The sequence below is a fragment of the Macadamia integrifolia genome, unplaced genomic scaffold (assembly GCF_013358625.1).
Source record: "Macadamia integrifolia cultivar HAES 741 unplaced genomic scaffold, SCU_Mint_v3 scaffold_216A, whole genome shotgun sequence".
Taxonomy (NCBI): domain Eukaryota; kingdom Viridiplantae; phylum Streptophyta; class Magnoliopsida; order Proteales; family Proteaceae; genus Macadamia; species Macadamia integrifolia.
In genome coordinates this window covers 219,685-244,483 of record NW_024870646.1, presented here as the reverse complement: position 1 = coordinate 244,483, position 24,799 = coordinate 219,685, and the positions used below count along the sequence as shown (strand labels likewise).

The 24,799-nt window shown below is 38.4% G+C and overlaps 1 protein-coding gene across 1 annotated transcript; it reads right to left on the bottom strand.

Moving 5' to 3' along the window:
• Nucleotides 1-15,917: 15,917 nt before the first annotated feature.
• Nucleotides 15,918-19,503, bottom strand: LOC122071358 (probable pectinesterase 29). The gene is made up of 5 exons (XM_042635696.1): nt 19,286-19,503; nt 17,961-18,120; nt 17,652-17,858; nt 16,546-16,799; nt 15,918-16,080 (listed from the first exon to the last, which is right to left on the bottom strand). The coding sequence occupies exons 1-5, from the start codon at nt 19,501-19,503 to the stop codon at nt 15,918-15,920; spliced, it is 1,002 nt and encodes a 333-aa protein (XP_042491630.1).
• Between the last annotated feature and the right edge of the window lie 5,296 nt (nt 19,504-24,799).

Below are 24,799 nucleotides of genomic sequence, written 5' to 3'. Positions count from 1 at the left end.
AGCAAACCAATACATTACATGGGATGGATGTAATTGAAATTAATGGCATGGATGATCATTTGTTTGGGTTAGAAGCGGATGCGAAGACCTCTCTAATAAAAGCAATGGAAAACCATGAAAAACTTTGGGCCGAAAAAGCCAAAGTTAGATGGATGAAGCAAGGGGATCGCAATTCTAGGTTTTTTCATTTTTCTGTTAAAATGAGAAGACTCAGAAACTCTATAAGAAGCCTCAAAACTCCTGATGGGACTTTGGTGGAAGGTAATGACCAGATAGGGAATTATACAGTTCAGTCATATGAGCAATTTTACAAAGCTGTGCCTTTAGTGGAGCATGTGGAGCTTCTTGAATACCATACCTATGGTTCTTCATCAAGGTGATCACTATATGCTTGATGTCTTACCAGGGAATGAAGAAATCAAAAGAGCTGTTTGGGACCTGGACCCAGATAGCTCTCCTGGTCCGGATGGATTTTCTGGAGCTTTCTTTAGAAGATGCTGGAATATTGTCGAGTTAGAGGTGTGCAATGCAGTTAAGTATTTCTTTAGTACTAGTCAATTGCCCAATGGTGTGAACAACAATTTTGTGGTTCTTATTCCTAAGGAGGAGGGAGCATCTTCTATCGATAAATTCCGGCCACTGTGTATGGGGAATTTTTATTGTAAAATTCTTTCCAAAATAATGGCAATGAGGCTTGCTAATTTGCTCCCTAGGCTGATATCTGAAGAGCAGGGGGCATTTCAAAAAGGAAAGTTAATCTATGACAACATCAGTGTGGCCTCAGAACTGGCTAATATGATGTTTGCTTCTATGAGAGGGGGAGGTCTGGGATTAAAAATTGACATCAAGAAAGCATATGATACTCTTTCGTGGTCATTTATGTTTCAGGTGCTGCGGCGCTTTGGATTCACAGAGAAGTGGATAACATGGCTGAACCAAATTTTGATATCCTCTAAGATATCGATTTTGATTAATGGAGGGCCACAGGGATATTTTGGTGTGGAGAGAGGGCTGAGGCAAGGGGACCCAATATCTCCCATGCTTTTTATTATTGCGGAGGAAGTGCTATCGCGAGGTTTAAAGCATCTGATCGAGATTAATCAACTGAAGCCAATTCATGGGCCTCGCGGTGTCAAAACTCCTGCCCATATTCTATTCGCAGATGACATATTCATCTTCTCCAATGCTTCTATGAGGTATGTGAGGACTCTTAAAGAATTTCTTCTAAAGTACCAAGAGTTTTCTGGGCAGGACATCAGCTTAGAAAAAAGTAAACTTTTTTTGGGAAAAATATCACCTTCCAGGAAGCATCGAATATCTGAAACTTTAGGCATTCCCATGTGTACCTTCCCTACAAGGTATCTAGGTGTGGAAATCTTCAAGGGAAGGATTAAAAAAGATACTGTGTTGCCGATTATGGACAAGGTTAAGGGGAGACTGGCGGGTTGGAAAGGGAAACTGTTGTCAATGGCAGGTAGGGTGGAATTGGTTAAATCGGTGCTTTCGGGGATGCCGACTCATAGTTTCTCTGTTTATTGGTGGCCTGCATCTCTCGTGGCAATGATGGAGAAATGGATGCGAAATTTTATTTGGACAGGTGATGTAGATACGGTTAAGGCTGTCACAGTTAAGTGGGACTCTATGTGTAAGCCCAAGGATGAGGGAGGGTTGGGCCTTAGGAGACTTCGAGATTCCAATAAAGCAATGCTGTGCAAATTGATTTGGAGGATCAAAACGGAGAAGACAGCAGCGTTAACCTTTCTCAGAGCTCGATTCCTAAAGAAGGATGGAAGATCCTTCAAAAATTGCAACACCTCCAGTATTTTTGCTGGTCTCAGGAAAATGTGGTCCTTTGTGGATGACAAGGAGCGCTGGATCATAGGGAACGGTCAGCTTGCAAATTTCTGGAAGGATAAATGGTGGGGTCCAAAATCCATTATGGAACTTCTGTCGCTGGATAGTGACCATACTCTCTCTACGTCAGCAAAGGTGGGGGAGTTTATCATAAATGGAGAATGGCGTCTACCTGAGGTAGTTTCTCCTATGCTTAATGAAATTTTTGGACAGATTAAAAAGATTGACATTCCGAGTTTGCAGATGGAGGATTTCAGGGTGTGGTCGCTAGTTCCTTCAGGGTATTTCTCCTCAAGGTCGGCTTGGGAGGCTGTTAGAGTGAAATCCTTGAAGGTGAACTGGTCTTCTTTGATTTGGCAGAAGAATCTTCCTCCAAGACACTCCATTTTTGGATGGAGAGTGGTGCAAGGTAGAATCCCAACGGACGACCTGGTTTGCCAAAAAGGTGTTTATCTCCCATCCAGATGCAACCTGTGTGGAAAGGCTGAAGAAAGTATGGTTCATATTTTTTTACACTGTTCATTCTCCATATCAATATGGAAGAATTTTTTAGATTTTTTTGGAGTGGCGTGGGTAAATCATCCAAGCATTCAATCATTGTTCCAGTGGTGGAAGAGGAAATCTCAAGTGATTCAGCTAAAGAAGCCATGGAAGTTGGGCTTGATCATCACTATCAACCATATTTGGTGGGAAAGAAATAAAAGAAGGCAGGAAAATAAAGAAAGGGCAGGGCGGTATGTCTTTCAAAGTATAAGGCAAGAGGTTCAGCTTTGCTGTGATGGATCAAGTGAAGAAGTTCGTTCGATTTCAGACTTGATGACCTGCAGGAAGATAGGTTTAAGTATTAGAAATCCAACTTCCCCTTCACCTCTTGAGGTTCACTGGTGTAAGCCTTCCAGGGCGTGGATGAAGATCAATGTGGATGGAAGTTCGCTTGGTAACCCAGGTAATGCAGGTGCGGGTGGTGTCTTACGAGATGATAAAGGCAAGGTAATCGACTCTTTTAGCATTTTTCTGGGAGTCAAACAAATATATGAAGCTGAATTTGAGGCAGTCTTGGAGGGTATTCTGCTAGCTAGACAATATCATGCTAGGGGTGTTTGGATTGAGTCAGACTCAGCGTCCGTGGTCTCAGCAGTTCAGCGAAGGGAGATTCCATGGTTTGCCCTGCAGAAATGGAGATCTGTTATTTCCTTTTTGGAGTTGGTGCAATGGAAGATCACTCACTGTTTTCGTGAAGCTAATGTAGTCGCTGATTTTCTGGCTGGGAAAGCATCTAAATCTTGTACTTCAGAATTCTCAGTGGAGTTCCCGAGACATGTTGTTGATGAGTTAGCTTCTGATGCGTTGGACAGGCACCGTTTTCGATTTGGCTAAGCCCTTTGCTTGTTCCCTCTGCTGATGGCCATGCCGAAGGTGGAGGTTGCAAGTGGGTTTAGTGGGATCGGCCTGCCCTTTTGTATTTCTCTTTGTTTTGCTTTGTTCTCTTTTAATAAAATGACCTTTTAGCAAAAAAAAAAAAACATTACATGGGAAATGAAAACCATACTAAGGCAAAGGTTAACCTCCGTATCCACTAGGAAGAGATGGACCAACCCCACCTTCGGCATTGCCATCAGTAAAGAGGCCAACCATCTCCTAGCGGAATCTATATCTAGGCCAAGATGAGGCATCCCTTGCTAACTCTTCTGAAATGTGCGAAGGAAGGTCTATCATTATCTCCGAGGTCTTCGATTTTGCAGCATTTTTTGCCAAATAGTCTTCTATAGGGCTAGCCTCCTTAAATCAATGCTTGACTTTTCACAAGACAGATTCAAGGAAAGGTTGGACATGTATCCATTTCTGTAACACGAGCCATGAAATATTTTTTGTGTGGATTTCCATTACCATAGCTGCTGAATCTGACTCTATCCACAGAGCTGGCATGCTTACATTTTTTGCTCGAATGATCCCTTCTATCACCGACTTCGAACTCCGCTTCATATTTGGTTCTTAGAACCCCACCAGCACCTGCTGCACCTGCACAACCGGGGTTCCCAATGGAACCTCCATCAACATTCAGCTTGATCCAGTTCCCTTGCGGCTTGCACCAGTAAACCTCTAGCATTGGTCTGGAGCTTCGATGTTCAATCTTAATTTTCTGCAGCAAGTGACATCTGCCATTGTTTTGATCATTCCTTTGGTGTCCACCTTACTCATTTGAATTTCCTTCCTCACCATATCAAACACATGTTTGTGGTTTTGCTCTTGTTTTGGAAATACCTATTGTTTCTTTCCCACCACAGATTTGATGCTGTAAGCACGAAGCCTATCGTTCAAACCTCTTTGGTGTTCACCGTTCTCGTTTTCTACTTCCACCATTTTAAGAAGTCCTCCATTGTTTGGTGGTCCTGTCAACTGACACCAAAACAGTCCAAGAACTGCTTCCAAGCATCCAAGGAGAAGGGCCACTGAAGGAACAAATGGTAGAAAGTTTCACTCTCTGCTCCACACAGGTTGCATTTCGAGGCAAGATGGATCCCTTTCTTCATTACCGCATCATCTGCTGGAATTTTCCCGTGTGCTAACCTCCATCCAAAGGTGGCATGCTGAGGTTGGAACTTTTTGCGCCAAATTATTGTGTCCCATTGCACCTTAGGATTCCGACTTCTTATCTCTTCCCAAGCAGATGATGTGGTGAATTTTCCTATTGGGGATAAACTCCATATACATTGATCTTCAACAAGGTAGATAGGGATTTTAATCCTTTCCACCATCTGGGAACACATTGTCCAGAACCTAGTTAGCAAAAACACATTTAAAACTCCATTTACGCGTTCTCGTTTTTTACTGTTTGAAACATGTTTTTCCGTGTGCTTCCCAAAGAACATGGAAAAAACAGCAAACGGAAAGTATTCCCATTCTAAACATGTTTTCGTTTTTTGGCGTTTTTTAAGACTTCAGACTTGATAAACATAATAGTTAATTAACTAATGATATCTTTCTCTTCCGAGCTCCAATTGGCCTGATTTTTTTGCCAACTTGAATCTAACTTGAAGGCCTATATTTATCATGATATCAAATTCAATAAAATTCCCCGAAATTGAGCCACAGACTGATGCATCTGCTGAAAAATGTTTCTAAAGTGATGACTTCCAACTCCAACTGAACATGCAGCACTTTGAAAGTGTGGTAATTATGTTGACAACAATGAACCACATCATAGCCAAGCCTTATTATTAAGCAAGACTTTGGACTTTTTTTTTTTTTTTTTTTTTTATGATGTATGAATTTAGAATTGGTATTAGATGATATTCAATGATGTCTTAGAACTTATACATGTATATATATATATATATATATGTTGGATGCTATAATTATTTTGAATATTAGATGCAGGTATTCATTTAATAATTCCTTAATTTATATGAGTACACTGACATTTTTTTGGTCCCTTTTTTTTTACCCTACACGTTTAAAACTCGTACCATCCGTTTATTCTTTTTCACCGTTCTCTGTTTTTTCGACCGTATTATTTAGAAGTTTTCACCGTTTAAAACCTGTACAATCCATTTTTGTTTTTTTCCATTCCCATTTTTACCAACTATGGTCCAGAAGACTAGATCTAGCTATCGGTACTCTCCAATCAACGCCATCTATAAGGGCCTCTATGTTTGTAGTTGAATTTCTGAGAACTTCTTCATCAATATTAGCTTATTCTTTGATCATATAGGGACTTCACGGTCCCCACCATCTCTTTCCACAAAATTATAGAATTTTTGTTGCCAACTATCCACCTCTTCTTAGAGCTCACAAATTCCCACATCTTACGTATCCTAGGCCATATAGAAGAAGGTTTGTATCCCTTCTTGATAGCTCCTCCTCTCTTCATAAAATGAGATCTCAAGAAAAATGCTTGCCACTGAGTGTTCATGCTTTAAGTACCATACCATCTGTAGAAACGCAACCCTAAAACGATGCAGAAGATAATGAAAAAAACAAAACAAACAATGCACACAGATTTTACGAGGTTCGGCAAGGTTGCCTACATCCCCGATGAGATGAGATCATGCTTCACTATCAATGAAGAATATGGTTACAGTGCTTGTCCTCACACCTCTCAGTATTGCTTGCATTATAGACAAAGAAACCCTCGCTACAAATATAATCCGGAAAGTACACAATTGCCCCCAAATAAAAAATTCGAGCGGGGGCTGCCCCCCCTACACTGAGTTAGATCATTATGTACGTCTAACTCTGATTTATTGAGGTAATCCCACATTGACTATAAATGACTCAACTACCAAGTATAGGAATCACAGGAGGTCACCCCAATTCGAGTCAATTGATTTCAAGATGGAAGTCTTAACATGACTGACCAATTATTGAGGCTTTCATCAATACCATCCATTGATATATTTGGGTAAGGTTGTCCATTGATGATCTACCCAACTCGCCAAGCAAGGACATCATCTCAATTTGATGGAGGATCTTTTCTACTCTATGAAACTTTCATTTTAGACCCAATTTTGGAAGACCATGTTGGAGCAACCAAAAAGTAACTACGTTTATGGAAGGACATCCAAGCTGGACGATTTGGAGCTTCCCATTCCCCTTCCCCTTGCTTTAAATCTTAGTTCTTAAGATGGAAAGTCAAGAATGTGAAACAACACTCAAGGAGTTTGCACCATGGACAACACATTGCCCATATTTTGTAGTTTCACCATCTTGTTTTACTAATGGAATATTGCCACCTCACCCACTTGGGACAAAATTGATGAAGGCAGCCCAACGCTGGGACTAATTTGAGGAGAGAAGGAGAGGCATGGTTTTGATGAGAGAACCCCCCTTGATGAATTTTAGAAGCCCAGCCATGCCTTGGCTGAATTCTTCATCAAGTCTACCCTATTTAGGGTTTTGTCTATTTTTGGTGATGAAGTACACATGTTGGTCAAGTTTTTTTTCTTTTTTTTGGCTGAAGTTCAGGAAAGATACATATTAACAATGAAAGAAAAATGGTATAAAGAGTTTGTCTAGATATTCCTAAATCAAATCATTACAAAATTAGTATTATCGGACAATTCTCCACTGTCAGTATTGCCAACAGTACAAGGGCATCCTGCAAGCTCAAAGAAATGCCAAAAATCAACCAAATCTATGCCAAGGTCTATTTGAGGCATACCATATTTTTTCTTCCAGAATATATCATGTTGGTGAAAATCAGATACCTGAGGTTCACATCATGTTGGCCAAGTTCTTTAACAACACTTTTGTCTATTTTAGGATTTGGTTATGTTTGGTAATTAGTATCATAAGATCTAATGTAATTAGGGTTTCCCTTCAAAGTTAACTTTATTTGGATGTATTCTCAACCATAGGATTAGATGAGACTTGAGAGAATTAGGGTTTAATTTTTCTCATAAATCTTAAGAACTTTGCTCATTTGAATGGGAATGAAATTGCACTGAGTTTTATTCAGCCATTGAGCTGTTTATTGGAACATTGAAGTGTTCTACCCTGTAACCTTAGAAAGTTATGCTGCATCTTCAAGAATTATAATTTTCCCATGTCATTGAAGAGTCACGTTAAACCTTTTTTTTTTTTTTGAAAGATCAGAAAAATTGTATTAAAAATGAAAAACCAAAAAATAGAGATACCCAAAAATCCTAGGCAAGCCCAAGAACTCACAAATAAAAAAATGTAAAGTTCTACCCCCCCATATGTTCATGCCCAATTGTCCCTGACCCTGATTGGCCCTGACTCTGACCCTGATTGTCCCTGACCCTGATCTTGACTCTGGTCTGCCATTAAGGGCCGGGTATACCCTGACCCTAACCCTAACCCTGCAAAATATGAAATCTTGACTCTGGTCTGCCATTAAGGGCCGGGTATACCCTGACCCTAACCCTAACCCTGCAAAATATGAAATAACTAAAAAATAAAAAAATATTCATAATAAGGAGGAGATAAAAACACAAAATCAAAAATTACTTGTCACGAGGACAACTTCCTAAAGAAAACATTCAAACAATATAAATAACTCCAACTATTATGGTAACAAATAGGAGATCATCCTAAAAAATCAAATAATCCAACAAATTTCAATTATTTGTTATAATAAACAAAGAGATCATCCTAATAAGGCAAAAATTAGAAGATCTCAAAACCCTTGTCATGTTAAGCAAAGAGGAGACATCCTAAGAAAACAAAAAATCCAAAGTCAATATCAGGGACAAAAACCAGGGCTAAGTAGGGCCTAAACTCAGGGTAAAAAAAATCAGGGCAGGGTTTAGGGCGGGTTGGGTGGGCCAAAGACATCAATCTTTACCTGCCCTGACCCTGACTCAGGATCAGAAATTTCAGGGTTGGACCGGCCCTTAGGGCCAAAATTTTTGGGTCGGTACTTGTTCGGGATCAGGGAGGGCCAAGGTCAGGTTTGGACCGTCAGGCCAAACTTTCACCCCTATCAATGTGAGATCATCCACCTAATCGATGGAAAATATGAATACAAAGCCAACCAATTATGCCACACAAACCATGGGAGATGGCCTACTTGCGTTGCAATCACAATTGTTGTAGAGGCATATCCTTGAAACATTGAAGAGTTTCGTTATAGTCTAGAAGAATAATAGCTTTTTCCTTTTACGTTTTCTTTTGCTTTTGTCTTTATGTTATCGGTTACAAACCTGGTAGAATGTATTCTTGACTCTTTCTTAATTCGTAGCTTCCAACTGTAGAAACGCAACCCTAAAAGCGATGCAGAAGGTAATGAAAAAATAAGAACAAACAATGCACACAGGTTTATGAGGTTCGGTAAAATTGCCTACGTCCTTGATGAGATGAGATTCTGCTTCACTATCAATGGAGAATAGGGGTACAACACTCGTCCTCACACCTCTTAGAATTTCTTGCATTATAGAGAAATAAAACTTTGCTCCAAATATATAGCAAAAAACCCTAATCAGGAAAGTATAAAAATGCCCTAAAAAAAAAAAAAAAAAAAAAAAAAAAATCGAGTGGGGGACTATGCCCCCTTGCCCCCTTGCAACCCTACGGCCCACTTACCGGCAAGCGGGGCTGCCATTCTATTCAGTCGACACTTGCAACCCTACGGCCCACTTACCAGCAAGCGGGACTGCCATTCTATTCTGTCGAGGCACCTGCACCAGTACTCCCTAGATTAAACTACAATGAAATACAAGACATCGTACACCAACACTAACAAGACTACATCACCATTAGATCCCAAACTGACTTTGGAAACTTCTTGCCATGGTTTTAGATCCATGCCAATGTGGACAGTTCAGCTGGCCCCTCTCTTATTATCCATGATCTAAAATATGCATCGTCGTAGAAGCCTTGTAAGATTTCGTCTATTGAAGATATTCTATTGTCTAATTTTTAGGAATAGATGCTGCCAAGCCATGTACTTCAAGGGTTGTTGAAATTTATTGGAAGAAACCACATATGTGGATATGGTTAAAATGAAAGCAATTCATAGTCTTTGGATTGAATCAGATTCAGCAATGGTTGCAGTGAGTGTGTTCAATTACTTTATCCCTTGGATGTTTATGCAATAGCGGATTTCTATTAAACTTTACTTGGATTTTATATATTGGAACATTTCACATTGTTATAGAGAGATGAATTAATTCAAGTGCAGATGCTCTTTCAAAAAAAAAGTGCAAATCAGTGTGATTCGTACACATGGATTTCTTTTTCTAAATTTATTTACAATGATGTTATGTGAGACTTTGAGGGAAGACTGTGCTATAGATTTGCAAATTAATTGTATGACAGCTGAAAACTACTTTCACTTTTAGCTGTCTTTAGTCTTCTGATGATGGCAGAGTCATATGGTGTTATTAGTGGCTTTTTGGATTATTTCTATTTCTGTTGATGATCACGCCAAAGGTAAAATTTTAGACAATTTTGTATTTTTTTTTCTCATCTGAATATGTCTAAACTTTAATCATTTTGTACATCCATATTAATTGATTAATATACTCTTGAAAATATTTAGCAAAACAAAGCTCAGCTGGCCCAAGGACCACAACCACATTAGGAATGGTGGCATCTCTTATGATCTTCACTAATCATTTCCAATAAAAGAGGACAGTAGATGATGCCATAAGTAACGCCACTTTAAGTAGGCATGTTGCAGGCATGGTCCTGCCAATTTTGAACTATTAGTTCATCATGTAATGAATTTTGGTTTTTATATGTCTACGTATGAGTGTATGTATCATGCAAAATTGTTTCTTCTTCCCTTGGAAGAGTCTCTATTGGTGATGTCCATATCTCCTCCACTGCAGGTAACCAATCCACCCTATCTTACACAGTTCATTGGATGTGAGGTCCACCTTTAGGGTGTGGGGCCGACACCCCATGAATGGTGTGAGATGAGGTGGGAAGGTTACCTGCAGGGGAGAGGAACTTCTATACTACCCCAAATGAGTTAACCCTTTCTCTATAAATACCTTTGATGAGGGAATGTGGCTTCCACAAGCCTTCTTTAATCTCTTCCCATCCCTTCTCTACGTAATCAAACTACCTTCTTTTCTTCCTTATCAAGTTCAATGGCAGCTCTAGAAGCTGGCAACCCACAAGCACCTGAGGCTCTCACCTGAGGCTCTGAGGCTCTCAGCCAAGAGATCTCTGGTAGCCACGATGAACTCAGTATCAATTACTCCTAGAGGGCACAATGGCTTCGAGCTGCAGTTCTTGGAGCCAACGATGGATTGATATCAGCTTCATCTTTGATGCCGGGAGTTGGAGTAGTTAAACAAGATGTGAAATCTATGATCCTCACTGGTTTTGCAGGGATAGTTGTGTAGAAACGCAACCCTAAAACGATGCAGAAGATAATGAAAAAAACAAAACAAACAATGCACACGGATTTTACAAGGTTCGGCAAGGTTGCCTACGTCTCCAATGAGATGAGATCCTACTTCACTATCAATGGAGAATAGGGTTATAGCGCTCGTCCTCACACACGTCTCAGTATTGCTTGCATTACAGAGAAAGAAACCCTCGCTACAAATATATAGCGAAAAAACCCTAATCCGGAAAGCACACAATTGCCCTCAAATAAAAAATTCGAGCGGAGGGCTGCACCCCCTACACCCCCTGCTATGCACGGTGGCCTCATGCCCCTTGCAACCCCCACGGCCCTCTAACCGGCTAGTGGGACCTCCATCTTGCCTATCTAGGTGCTGCATCAGTACTCCCTAGATTAAACTGCGACGGAATACAAGACATCATACACCAACTACCATCTTGCTGAGCATAATCTTATTTACCTCTCGTAGTTTTCTGATCCCTAGGCCCCTTTCGTTTTTGGTTTGCAGACTTGATCCCATTTCATAGTTGCAAGAAGGGACAACGGCCACTAGTACACAGAGAAGCTATGTACTGGCATTCCTAAAATGAAAGCTCTTACATACTCAATTCTTCCTGCCATAGAGAGAACAATCTATTCTTCATTCTATCAATGATTTGGATGATTGGCTCTCTTCTCACTCGCCCTTGAAAATATCCACTCCAAGATATCTAGTGGGGAAGTTATAGATAGGCATCCCTAGAAAATAAAAAATTCAACGTTTCCTTGCATGAGAGATTTGGCCTAAAAACAATTTTCTTTTTTCAAGATTTAATCTTTTTCTAGATAAATCTTGGTATTGGATAGAAAAACACTTCAGATTTCTCACATACCGAATAGAGGTGTTGGTGAAGATCTTCCGCGAATAGTATGTGACCCGACATGAATGGCCCGCGGGGCCCTTGAAGAGGGACCAAGTTCTTCTCAGCAATCATCTTGGACAGACCATGACAGAAAACATCTCTGCAATATTAAACAACGTTGTTGATATGGAGTCCCCTTGACAAAGACCTTGTTCCACACCAAAGAAATCAACTGAGCCACCGTTGAGCAGAATGGATATTTTTGTGGTTAGCAACATTTGATGAAGCTGAGGTATCCATTTCTCTGTAAACCCAAATCTTTGAATAACATGAAGAATAAAATCCCATGAGATGGTATCATATGCTTTCTGAATATCAATCTTCATACCCAAGCCCCCACCTTTGGTTGAGGTGTACATCAAATTAGTTAACTCAAAGGCTAAACTAATGTTTGTTTGTATGAGCTTCTCCTTCTGGAAGGCACCCTGTTCTTTAGACATATGTCTAGGGAGGCATAGTTCTAGGTATATGGCCATAATTTTGGAAAAACTTGCAATAGAAGTTACCCATGCATAGAGGTCTAAACTTGTCTAGAGTAGCTGCACCTTCGAGCTTGAGAATAAGCACACAAAATTTATTGTTCAATCCCTTTGGCATGGTTCCCGTAGGGAAGAATGATCTGAATGCACTACAAACATCTCGGCCAGTCACCTCCCAACATTTCTTGAAGAAGGCACCAAGGAAACCGTCTGAACTAAGAGAGTTGTCCGAATCCAGTTCCCACACGCACTGCGTGTTTGATTTCAACATCTCTTGGAAGGGAGTCCACTCTCAATTAAGATGTCTACCTCGTCAAGCAGCTTGGGGATACAATAAAGCATCTCTAAGTGAAACATATTTTTAACACACAATTATTTGAAAATAATAATAATAATAATAATAACAATAATAAAAATAAATAAAAATAAAACTATTATCTGTATTGTTTTCAATTAGTAAGTTATAGAAATGGTTTTTTCTATCTCTCTTTAATATCCTCATCATTTTTAATACTTTATTATCTTTAATTCTAATGCATCCGATATGATTAAAATCTCTTCTCTTGCTTTCCCTCAATTTAGTTATTGTTAAGTTTGTCTTGAATTCTTGACCTATTTTGAAGATTGACCCACTTCGACATATTTTGGTGGCGACCCGAATGGAAAGTTTTTTGTGATCTGTGATGGAAGCAGAGGGGTTGGGCCGATAGGCTCAAGCCCAAAGCCCATCACTGATCTCGTATGGGGGTGCGGGGTGGTATGGTTTGACCAGATCGACCACGACCCGATGGGTCGACCCACAACTTGGATTATATATAATGTACTGTTGCTTGTTGAGAAAGTCATTGTATTTTGGGGGTTTTTCGAGCTAGGGTTTCAGGGTGAGTTTTCTCGCCACTGCTTGAGTGTAATCTCTCTTTTGCATAGTGAAACATCTTCTTTTTCACCCGAGGATGTAGCACACCACCCTGGTGTATAAACCTTGTTAAATCTCTGTGTCATAAGATGAAGATTTTAGCTATTTGTTTGAGGAGAATTCAAGCCAAGGTGGAGATTTGTTAAGTTTTTCTCGAATTCTTGACCCGTTTGAAGATTGACCCGCTCTGACATATTTTGGTGGCGACCTGAATGGAAAGTTTTCTGATATCTGTGATAGAAGCAGAGGGACTGGGCCGATAGGCCCAAGCCCGGAGCCCATCACTGATCTTGTATGGGAGTGTGGGGCGGTATGGTTTGACCGGATCGACCGTGACCCGATGGGTCAACCCGCGACTTGGAGTATATATAATGTACTGTTGCTTGTTGAGAAAGTCATTGTATTTTGGGGTTTTTTCGAGCTAGGGTTTCAGGGCGAGTTTTCTCGCTGCTACTTGGGTGTAATATCTCTTCCGCATAGTGAAACATCTTCTTCTGCGCCCGAGGACGTAGCACACCACCCTGATGTGTGAACCTCGTTAAATCTCTGTGTTGTGCGGATCTATTCTCTTTATTTTCGTATTTCTTGGTGTTTGATATAACAGTTAGTTTATTGATATTTTTCTTCCTTCCTTTGTGCGCCCAAATTATTATAGAAATCTTCATATTTCTTAGTCCATGTTTTTCCTATTATCTTTTTAGCTTCATTTCTAGCAAAAAAATGTTAAGATCCCTGTATGCTAACAATGATCGGGATAGAACTTCCATTGCAGTGATAAAAAGATATCGGTTCAGGAGACCACGTTGACAAATGCCACTAGAGGGTTAAATGTGTTGAAAGGAGGATCTCTCCAGTTTGATACAAAAAGAAACAAAGGAAAATCCTTATGGAAACTAAGGATTCAAAGAGAGCTCTTAGAAGTCCCCATTCTATTATATGCTTTTGCCATGTCAAGATTTTTTTCCACAAATAATTGGCTAGAATTGGCAGAATGTTTAGTTGAGGGATTTGGTCTTGGTTGTGTGGGTTCGACTCCCACTACGTCCATTGTTTTAATTTTTTCTTAAATTTTAAAAAGGCTTCTATTTAAGACCGAAATTACCAAATAGCCCTCATAATTATCCACCAGGATCCTTTAGAAAAGTATATGTACTATGCCACTATGGTTTCGGTTATTTTCTTACAATAAAATAAATAATAAAATAAAATAAATCCCAGATTGATTCAATTCAAGTTTAATCCAGTTGAACCCTTTGAAGCATGCAAATACTGATACTACTTATTTTCTATTTAAGGCCGAAATTTCGGGGAATAAAAATGGAAGTCAGAGATATTGGGTAAGTTTGGTTCCACTACACTACCAAAATGTTTGGTTTACAATAACGACTCAGCAGCCTTATATCTATATATTCTGAATATAATTTCATTGAGATTGAGATTGTTTCTGTGGGTTAATATTACAAAACACTGTTTGATTACCCAAAGTTGAATAATAATAATAATAATAATAATAATAATAATAATAATAATAATAATAATAAGGGGGAGGGGCACTCTGCTGGTGATCTAGCGTACGAATGCCCAGCAATACCCAACTGTGGTGGGGTAGTTGGGTCTTTTCACACCCAACTATGTTTGGTTGTTTCCTACACCAGACTGGCATGGTTCTTTTCCCTAATATTAAACCCGGAGAGAGTTCCCTAGAAAGGCAGTGTGGCTCCTACACTAATGCAAGGGACAATGATGGTACTAGTAGAAGCATCAATAGGGGCAGAATTTCCATATTTGAGGTAGTCATTTCACCCCTTAGTCCCTTATTATGTGTGGGCATAAGGGTCACGTTGCCTTTTAGGTTTCTTTTTCCCAAAACTTTAGTATTGGCAACTAAGTCATGATATTCATACAAAGATTGCATAAATCTTAATCCCATATGCGGAATTACAAGCACAAGATTTCCACAATTTGAGTAAAAGATCTCCGCAAATGGAATATATAGTTGGCGACCGAAGTAGCATCAGCCTCCTGTCTCCATAGGGAAAGACACCGTAGCTAACTGAATTACAAGTAGGGATGTAAATGGATAGCCGAAATCAAAATTTGAATCTACATCCATATGAATATAGGGGGATCCGTATTCAATCTAAGGATCTACAGATTCAAATCCAAATTATCCGATTCAATTAGATAATCAATTAATGATTTTGAGGGTTCTTAAAGTTTAAACAGATTTTAGAGAATAAGAAAAAGAGCTAAGACAACTTAAAAAGATGAATTAAGAGCAAATTGAATTCACTGGGGGGAGGAAGATATGGATTACACAAGTCAGAGAATAAACAAATGATCGAAAATCCAAATTCAATCCACATCCATATCCGTTTAGAAATATCCATATTTGATAAGAGAATATCCAAATCCAATCACATGCAATTTGAATTCCATTCATATCCAATCCGTCTCCATCCATACAAGTGTCAATGACCACTGTATTGTCCTAATGCCATCAGTAACTGAAGCAAATGTGGAGGTACGTGCATTTATTTTCTTATTACGTTTTTACCCTTGGACATTATTTGTATATTAGGATTATATCAGTCAGGATCAGGGATCGATTAAAGTTAATACCAATCCGATTCAGTCAACATTGACTGATTCGATTCCAGTTTTAGAACCATTTAGGTGACCACTAATGCAAGTGAGTGCGTTCACGACTTATGATCTCGTTCTCTCAAATCTAACTTGGGGAGTCCCTAAAATATTATTAATAAAAGAAATAAGAATTCAAGAGGGACATAAAAAATAAAAAAATCTAAGAATTATTTTATTCAATGAATAATTTGAGTTATGCAATGAATAAAAGTAAAAGGATTATACATGTTGATGCATCCTTCTAGTTACCAGTAGGATGTATTTATTGATGAATTAGTATACACTGAGATTTATTCTCCTTATAAGGGTTGTTTTTCAACCCATCCTTCTGGTTGATCAATAAATGATAAGTTGATAAATTGCCTCAACTGGGAGGAGTTCATCTTCTTCTCCCATTTCACACGCTTCGAGGTATTCGATCCCTTTCCAGTGCAATCAGCCTCCACATATGTAAGGTTTCTCCTGAAATTAAAGACATATGTTACAAATAATAATGGATTGCATTGGGGTTTCACACGAAAGTAATAATCCCACATCGAAAGTAAATAACTCGATGTGAAGGCTTATAGCTATTTGGGCACCCTCTTCAGATGAGTTCTAACTAAGTCCCTAACACAAATAATCATTGAAAATTGTTTTTTTTTTTTTTTTTTTTTTTTTTTTTTAGAGAAAAGAAAGAAAAATACAATAAAAACTTGAATCCTTGCTAGTACTACTTCGTTTATGAGCCGAAGCCAAAAATAGGTGTTTTTACATCGAAAAAATAATGGAATAGTGCTCCATGGCCACAAACTAGTAGTATTGTGAATCAAAATAAGATGTTGCAAAACCGTGGAATTGAAGACCATTTTGAAGATAAGAAATGAAAATAAGTAATAACCAACAAAACAGGTAGCTAATGAAGTTTGAAAGGGGAAGTGATCATACTCATGGCCAACAAAGTACCAAGCGTCCCATCCAATTGGATCCACAACCTTGGATAATGATGACCTTGCAAATATAACTCTGGAATAAGGTCCCCAAGCCCTTCCAAGATATGCTCGACCATTTCCTACCACAGTTGCACTTTTGAACACAAAGCCATTTGGATCATTTGGTGAGTATCTTCTTTGAGCTGTTATATAACCACTTGAACCATTCGGCAGATTTGCATCCCTAGCAGTAACAGTTATAACGCATTGCTTCATAAAATAATAAAGAAGAGATTAGCCAACCCTGATACACAACAGGTTTCTCTAGTCTATTGAAATTGTAATACATCTAAGAGATAAAATTGGTAAGAAAGAAATATAACCCTATTAAATAATACTAGTTAATTATTTTTTAAAGGGACGTGCTTGGGCCAATGGTAAGGTACGGATGTTTCGATTTGGTAGTCAAGGGGTAAAAATAGCCTCTCGACATTCTCCAAGTAAGGCTGTGTAGTTCTCATCCCCCATCCCCCACACCACCCCCCCAAAAAAAAAAAAAAAAAGCCAAAGGAAAAAAAAAAACTCACAAATGTGAAAGCCTTATGCACTGGATATGCCTTTTTCTTTTTTTCCTTACCGATTAATTATCTAATTAACGTTTTTTAGGAGATATATGTCGTAAGAAAGAAATTTAATCCTATTACATGACACACTAATTAATTATCTTTTAAGGGGTGACCTTGATCTAACAGTAAAGTACGAGTGTTGCGACTTGGTGGTCAAACAGTCAAAACAGCCTCTCAACATTCTTTGGGTAAGGCTCTATGGTTCTGCCCCCCCTCCCGGATCTCACACATGTAGGAGTCTCGTGGATTGGGTATATACCTTTTTTTTATTGTTAATTAATTATCTCATTAACTTTTATTTTTCTGTTTCACAATTGATGTAATCTTCGTTTTGACTCTTTCTAAGGTTTTTTCTGCTGATGGACATGTGGAAGATGGAACCTTTGTTAAGTGTGGCTTTGATCTTTAACTCTAGTGATAGCATTGCTGAAGGTGGAGTCTTAATATTTATATATGTGTTTTAATATATTCTTATACCGAAAAAAAAAAAAAAAACCTCATAAAGAGACTGGCCACCACCGAAGATGAAATCTATTGCGCCTTGGATGAAACATGAGCTGAAGTAATGCCGGCCTCGTTCATCCCACAATGTATCTTGCAAACTTTTAAAACTGCATGAATGGAAACTAGCTTTATCCCCACGAATTAAAGCTGCAACTGCTGGTGTATGAGTGGGATGATTTGGCCCAAGGTTATATATGTTCTGTCATGGACATATTCATAATAATACTTCAGTCAGAAATTACAAAAGCTTAAAATTTAAAAACTTCATAGACTAAATTATGTTTAATTAAACCTCATTTACCTCAAAGGAAATATTTTTTGCAACAAAATTATCAGCCATTAAATGGAAAGTAGCACTAGTATTTGTTGCATGATGGGCATCATATTGAATGTATGTCGATCCCCTGCTAACTCCTTCCAGGAGAATACATGATTTGTCTTTTTCTATTGTTACTTGTTCTCTGCAAACATACACCATAATAATAATAATAATAATAATAATAATAATAATAATTGATCATTAGATATATATATATATATATATTTTACATAATAATAGTAATTGATCATTAGATATATATATATATATACATATTTTAAACCAAATATTATAATAATTGATCATTAGATATATATATATATATACATATTTTAAACCAAATATTATATGGGATAGAGTAAACCCTAAAATTTTTATAAGAATTATTGAAAAATCAAAAGAGAACAGCAATAGGGGCTTAGTGGACATAACCCGTCTTACCCCTATCCAAAGAAAAATCTCTCTCTCTCTCTCTCTCTCTCTCTCTCTCTCTCTCTCTCTCTCTCTCTCTCTCTCTACGAAACTAAATTTGAGCGAAATATTATATGGGATCTCTCTCTCTCTCTCTCTCTCTCTCTCTCTCTCTACGAAACTAAATTTGAGCGAAATATTATATGGGATCAGATAATTAAGCCCCTAAAATTTTTATTAGAATTATTGAAAATCAAAAGAGAATAGCAATGGGGGGGGGGGTTAGTGGACATAACCCGCCTTACCCCTACCCAAAGAAAAATAACACCCTCTTTCCCTCTCCACGAAATCAATTTTAGTCAATATTATCTGGGATCTGGGTAAGCCCCTAAAATTATATTAGAATCATTAAAAAATCAAAAGAGAATAGCAATGGGGGATAGTGAACATATTCTGCCTTACCCCTACCCAATGGAAAATAATACCCTCTCTCCCTCATCAATTTTAGTCAATATTATTTGGGATCTAGGTAAGCCCCTAAAATTTTATTAGAATCATTGAAAAATCAAAAGAGAAGAGCAATTGGGGGGGGGGGGTTAATGGACATAACCTGCCTTAACCCTACCCAAAGGAAAATAACACCCTCTCTCCCTCTCCACGAAACCAAATTTTAGCCAAATATTATTTGGGATCTGAGTAAGCCATTGAAAAATTGAAGAAGAAAAACAATGGGGTCAGTGGACATAACCCACCTTACCCCTACCCAAAGGAAAGTAACATCCTCTCTCCCTCCCCACGAAACCAAATCTGAAAATACAAAAATCAATAGAAAATTGAATTAAAAAATTAAAAATAGAAAAACTAATTAACTTAAAACTAAATTAAGTGAGAATTACCTATAAAAACCAGCTTGAACAAAAATTCGAATCCATCGAGAATTTTTGGAGGGAACAGAATCAATTGCGGCTTGAATTGTGGTAAAATTTGAAGTGCCAGACTGATCTACAAAGATTGTATGTGAAACAACATTTGACTTACAATCCTTAGCACTGATCAAACTAGAACAAACTACTACTGTCATGGAAATGAAAACAATAAACTTAGAGAACCACATTACTGTAATATAAAGATTATAGATTTTTGAGGACAAAGATGAAATGCTAGACTTGATGCTTGTAATAGGGTTGGGTTGCGGGTTACAATTTTAAATATTTATAGAACAAAATTTGCTTCACATGAAAATTTTAATAAATGGAATTTTCTTCCTTCTTTCTATTGGAATATTCTGATTAGCTAACAGGAAAACCTAGAGATAAGGTTCACATTTTGGTGTCATTACAGGTTAAGATATTATATCTCTTTTTTTGTTATAATAAGATTTTGTATAAAACAATATAATTTAACAGCCTAGGCCATCATAGAAGATCTGATCCCTCTTCTAGTTACTCTAATCAGAAATTATTTTCCACAGTGATGTGAGCTTTATAAATTTCTATTTGGAGCCTTTAATTTCCAAATCCTATAAATAATATACTTCTCTAATGTACCATCTTAGCATTTGGGTTTTGATAAGGGGTAGACTGTTAATATATTGTAACCTTAAAAGCAGTATACTGTGATATATATTGTAACTAGGGGTGCAAGTTTGGCCTTGATGGCCCAAACCCGCCCTTGGCCCACCCTAATCTCGTACAAGTATCGACCCGAAAATTTTGGCCCTGAGGGTCATCCTAATCCTAAAATTTCTGACCCTGAGTCAGGGTTAGGGCGAGTAAGGGTTGATGTCTTTGGCCCATCCAGCCTGCCCTAAACCCGGCCCTGATTTTTTTACCCTGACTTTTGGCCCTGGTTTTGGCCCTGCCCTGCCCTGATTTTTGCCCTTGATGTTGACCCTGGTTATGACCCTAGTTGTGACCCCAACTTTAACCTAATTTTATATATTATTTCATATTGAGTCATTAACACCTCAAAACTCCTAATATATCTTCTCACAATCTCACTGATCTCTCTTACCTTTTTTACCAATAAAAAAGATTGTCCTTGATGGCAAACAAGGGTCAGGGTCAGGGTCATCCCGGCCCAACACTGAAAAATTAGGGCCAATCAGGACGGGTAAAGGCTGGGCTGAACCCTGAAGGGTAGGGCCTAGGTTGAAGTTTTGCAGCCCTGAGTCAGGGTTTTAAGAAGCCCAGTCCAACCCGGCCCTGTTGCACCCCTAATTGTAACTATACAAAAATACACAACAAATCCGCTTAGAGCTGGCTACATGTTATATATAGAATTCAAACCACATGAAGGTTTTCTTAATTCATATACATAGGAAAGTTAGCTGTTGTATACATGAAAGTCTATAATGTTCCATATTTCACATCATCTCTATGTTCGTATTTAAACCTAATAATTTGTACACACTGATTAATTTTTTTGCTAACATATCATTTGTATTAAAAAAGCGAAAGAATATAGATAACAAATGGACAAATTAGGCTTACAAAACCAGAAACACACAAAAGCTAATTAGCGCTCCCCCCCTTCGACATTGCCATCAATAGGGAAGCACCCAAAAGGAAACTAATAAGTCACCTAGACCACAAACATCACAGCCTCGGGGTGTGAATTGGTCGGTTTGGTTTGGTTTCGATCAGGTTGAATCTGTTTCGGTCTAGAAATGAGGGAGACCAAAACTAATCCATTAAGGAACTTCGATTTTTGGTCGGTTTCGGTTTCGGTCCGGTTGGCATTGGTTTATTTCGATTTTTCAATATTGGATTAATATCAGTTTAGATCGGTTTATTATTGGGATTGAACCATAATGAAATCTTACATTCATAACTTATAGTTATAAGATTTGACGAAAAAAAAAAAAAACCTTTAAATTTATGATTAAATCATAGTTTATCGTTGTAAGGGAAAGATAACTAATATTGAAACCAATGGATAACAAATTACTAAGAAGATAACTAATATGAAATCACAAAATGAACTCTATTATCCAATCATTCATTTAACTATTCAACTAGTTTTGTATAGTGAACAAGGAAATCAATGGAAGCATTATTACAATTTATAAATCAATTTCTCTATTCATAACTTAAAATTCAATGATTTGTAACAATTCCTCTTACAATAAAAATTTTTCTCACTCATATTGTAAAAAATGGATAGTCAATTCACCAATTTATAATCTCATAATCATTATTTTTTATCAGTTATCGATTGATTATTGGTCAGTTCGATTTGAACCAATTTTCAGCCGGTCCCAACATACCTTAGTCAAAAACCAATCCAATAAGGATGGGTTTGGTTTGATTCGAGTTTTATCTGTTCGGACTAGGTTTTGACACCCCTATCATTCACAGCCTACACCGAGCATCTACAACGAACTCCTCTTACATGTGAGGGAAGACAACCATAGAAGAAAGAACCCATATTTTTGGTCGTTGTCTTAGGCAAGAAATCAGCAATCAGATTTAGCTTTGATAGCGTAAGAAAACTGGCCAATGGGCCAATGACACGTGTTATAAGACAACTACTGTTGGAAAACCAAATAAGTTCATAGGGAAGCAATTATCATTGGATCCTGAGATCTGAGGAATATCCCACCTTCTATCTCTGGTGGATTCACACTTGGACTCAATCTCTCTAAATAAGGAAGCTATCCCAGAATGCCCAAGGAGGAAGGATTCTCCATGTCTAAAGATGGAAACTCATCCTGACGAAATCACTTAATCAACCTCAAACTTGTCCCATTCTATGGAAACCGTTTATCAGTAGGACCCTACCTTGTCCCATTCTATAAAGAAGTAGAACACAAGGTAAAGGGGCAGCTCACAATCTCGCTCACTATTGATCTTTCCATACCTCATTGCTATTGTTGCACGGATTATTAACTTGAGCATAAGAGAATCCACCCTAGGAATCCACTCTGGGGCTCTCTTACCTTGTATTCAGTTGTGCAAGACCTCCAAGTCAGCATCAACAGTTTATTTTTACCACAACAGATTGACATCATTCATGGGAAATGAAAATGTAATAGGAGCTTTCATATGGTGAGAAAAACATACCAAAAGAGTAAAACTACCATGCAGGCCCGTGACATGAACCCGAATCTCGCATTACCACGTCCTCCAACCAAAGCCTCTACCAGGCAGACTCATGATTGGCCAAGCCGAAGGACACAACGCAAGTCAACCAAGTGGTGGCCAAAGCCACACCCAGTCTGATCTTCCACACCACCTCAAGCCCTAGTTCTAGTCAGAGACCAAGTGCCTATTATGAGGGGCATGTTGGTGTACAATGTCTTGTATTCCATCACAGTTTAATCCAGGGAGTACTGGTGCAACACCTCGACAGGTAGGACTGCAGTCCTACTAGCCGGTTAGCGGGCCGTGGGGGTTGTAAGGGGGGCAGGAGACCCCCCTGCATAGCAGGGGATATAGGGTGGCGCAGCCCCCCGCTCAAATTTTTTATTTGAGGGCAGTTGTGTGCTTTTCGGATTAGGGTTTTTCACTATATATTTGTAGCGAGGGTTTCTTTCTCTGTAATGCAAGCAATACTGAGAGCTGTGAGGAATGAGTGCTGTAACCCTATTCTCCATTGATAGTGAAGCAGGATCTCATCTCACTGGGAACGTAGGCAATCTTGCCGAACCTCATAAAATCTATGTGCATTTCTTGTTCTTGTTTTTCCATTATCTTCTGCATCGTTTTAGGGTTGCGTTTTTACAGGGCATAACAAAACAATTCCATCCGAACATGCACCTTAGAATCATTCAAACATTCAAAACAATTTAGGCTTCTCCAGATATGGCAAAAATCCTCACAACTGCCTCAAAAGAGAGTCATGCCCAAAGACATGGGGCCGATGCGCTAGCAATTAGGCCGAAAGAACCTCAACAAGGGGAGGTCGATACGGCCCTGAAGCATCTGATCCTTGAACTCAAGGATGAGGTTTGGATGGTCGCATAAAATTAGGCCAGAACGAAGGAACTGGACTTCACGAATGACCCCTCTGCACAGGGATGCCAAATTATGACAACTACGAAGACATGTGGACCCTATAGATCATCTGGAAAGCTTCAAGAATTCTATGCAGTTTGTGGAGACAAAGATCGGAGATCAAGAACCAAATCATTTCCTCTCGTCCCTTGAATATAATGATAATCTCATCTCGGGGTTGCGATCACTCTTTCCATTATATCAGTAGGGTTGGTTTCTTATTTCTCTTTCTACACTCCTCCTCCTGAGGTTGTTAGGGGTATGTTGTCATTCTTATTGATGACATGAAGGGGGAAAACATGTTGTTAGGAGTCGCCACTTAGGATTAAAGGCCTAGAACCCTATTGTGAGCCCAATCCCAACTGAGGGATTGAGCTCGAGTGAGGGGATTTAATTCCGGTGAAAGTATTGAATCCCCAAGATTGACTTCATATTTGGTCTGTTCTCGAGATTTAGGTCTATGTCAGGTTATGAGAGTGGGAAGGTGTTGGGCACCCACCTCGCCTAGAAATTCTGGTCTTTCTATCAGATGCTTTATTTTAAACTTTGTCACCTGAGAATTTGTGTAACCCCATGCCAACATGCTTGCTACGTGTTTTGGAATCAAAATATTATGAGAAAAATAGACACGTATGCAATAATGATAGAGCAAAATAATAATGGTTTCTAATTTATAGAAAAATCGACAGCTTAACTGTTGTACGAGACTATATCACATGTAGATACGAACAATGCAACAACTATACAAAGCTATAACACATGTAATAATAAGAAATTAATCTTAAAAGTGATATATGGGGTGATAATTATATTTATCCCCACCTCACATGCAATAATGAAAGTAAACTCTAATATAATCACTAGGGTGTCAATTGGATGGTTCGGTTTGGTTTCAATTGGGTTGAATCGGTTTCGGTCTAGAAATGAGGGAGACCAAAACCAATCTGTTAAGAAACTTCACATATTGTAAAAAATGGATAGTCAATTCACCAATTTATAATCTCATAATCATTTTTTTTTTATCGGTTTCATTAGGTTTGGTTTCGATTTGGTTATTGGTCAGTTCGGTTTGGACTGGTTTTCAACCGGTCCCAACATACCTCCGTCCAAAACCAATCCAATAAGGATCAGTTTGGTTCAGTTTGTGTTTTATCGGTTCGGGCTAGGTTTTGACACCCCTAATAATCACATAGAATAATAGAAAGACATATATGTCTCCATATGAAATAATAAGAAATTATTCCTAATTTACCTATATGGAATGATAGAAATTACATGTCTACCCCCACATAAATAACATAGGTTATCCCTAATTTTATGAAAATTTGGGCAGCATAATGACAACAAAATGATAATTTACATGTTGATGCAGACAGCATAACGACTGTGCGGGGCTATAATATTTGCTGATGC

What these genes read in the sequence shown, in the direction of transcription:
- LOC122071358 (XM_042635696.1), bottom strand. Translation starts at nt 19,503, where the DNA reads ATGTGGTTCTCTAAGTTTATTGTTTTCATTTCCATGACAGTAGTAGTT. An exon ending in GTTCAAGCTGGTTTTTATAG is followed by an intron (nt 18,121 to 19,285) that starts GTAATTCTCACT and finishes GTATGTTTGCAG; the next exon opens with AGAACAAGTAACAATAGAAA. An exon ending in TGGTACTTTGTTGGCCATGA is followed by an intron (nt 16,081 to 16,545) that starts GTATGATCACTT and finishes CTTTAATTTCAG; the next exon opens with GAGAAACCTTACATATGTGG.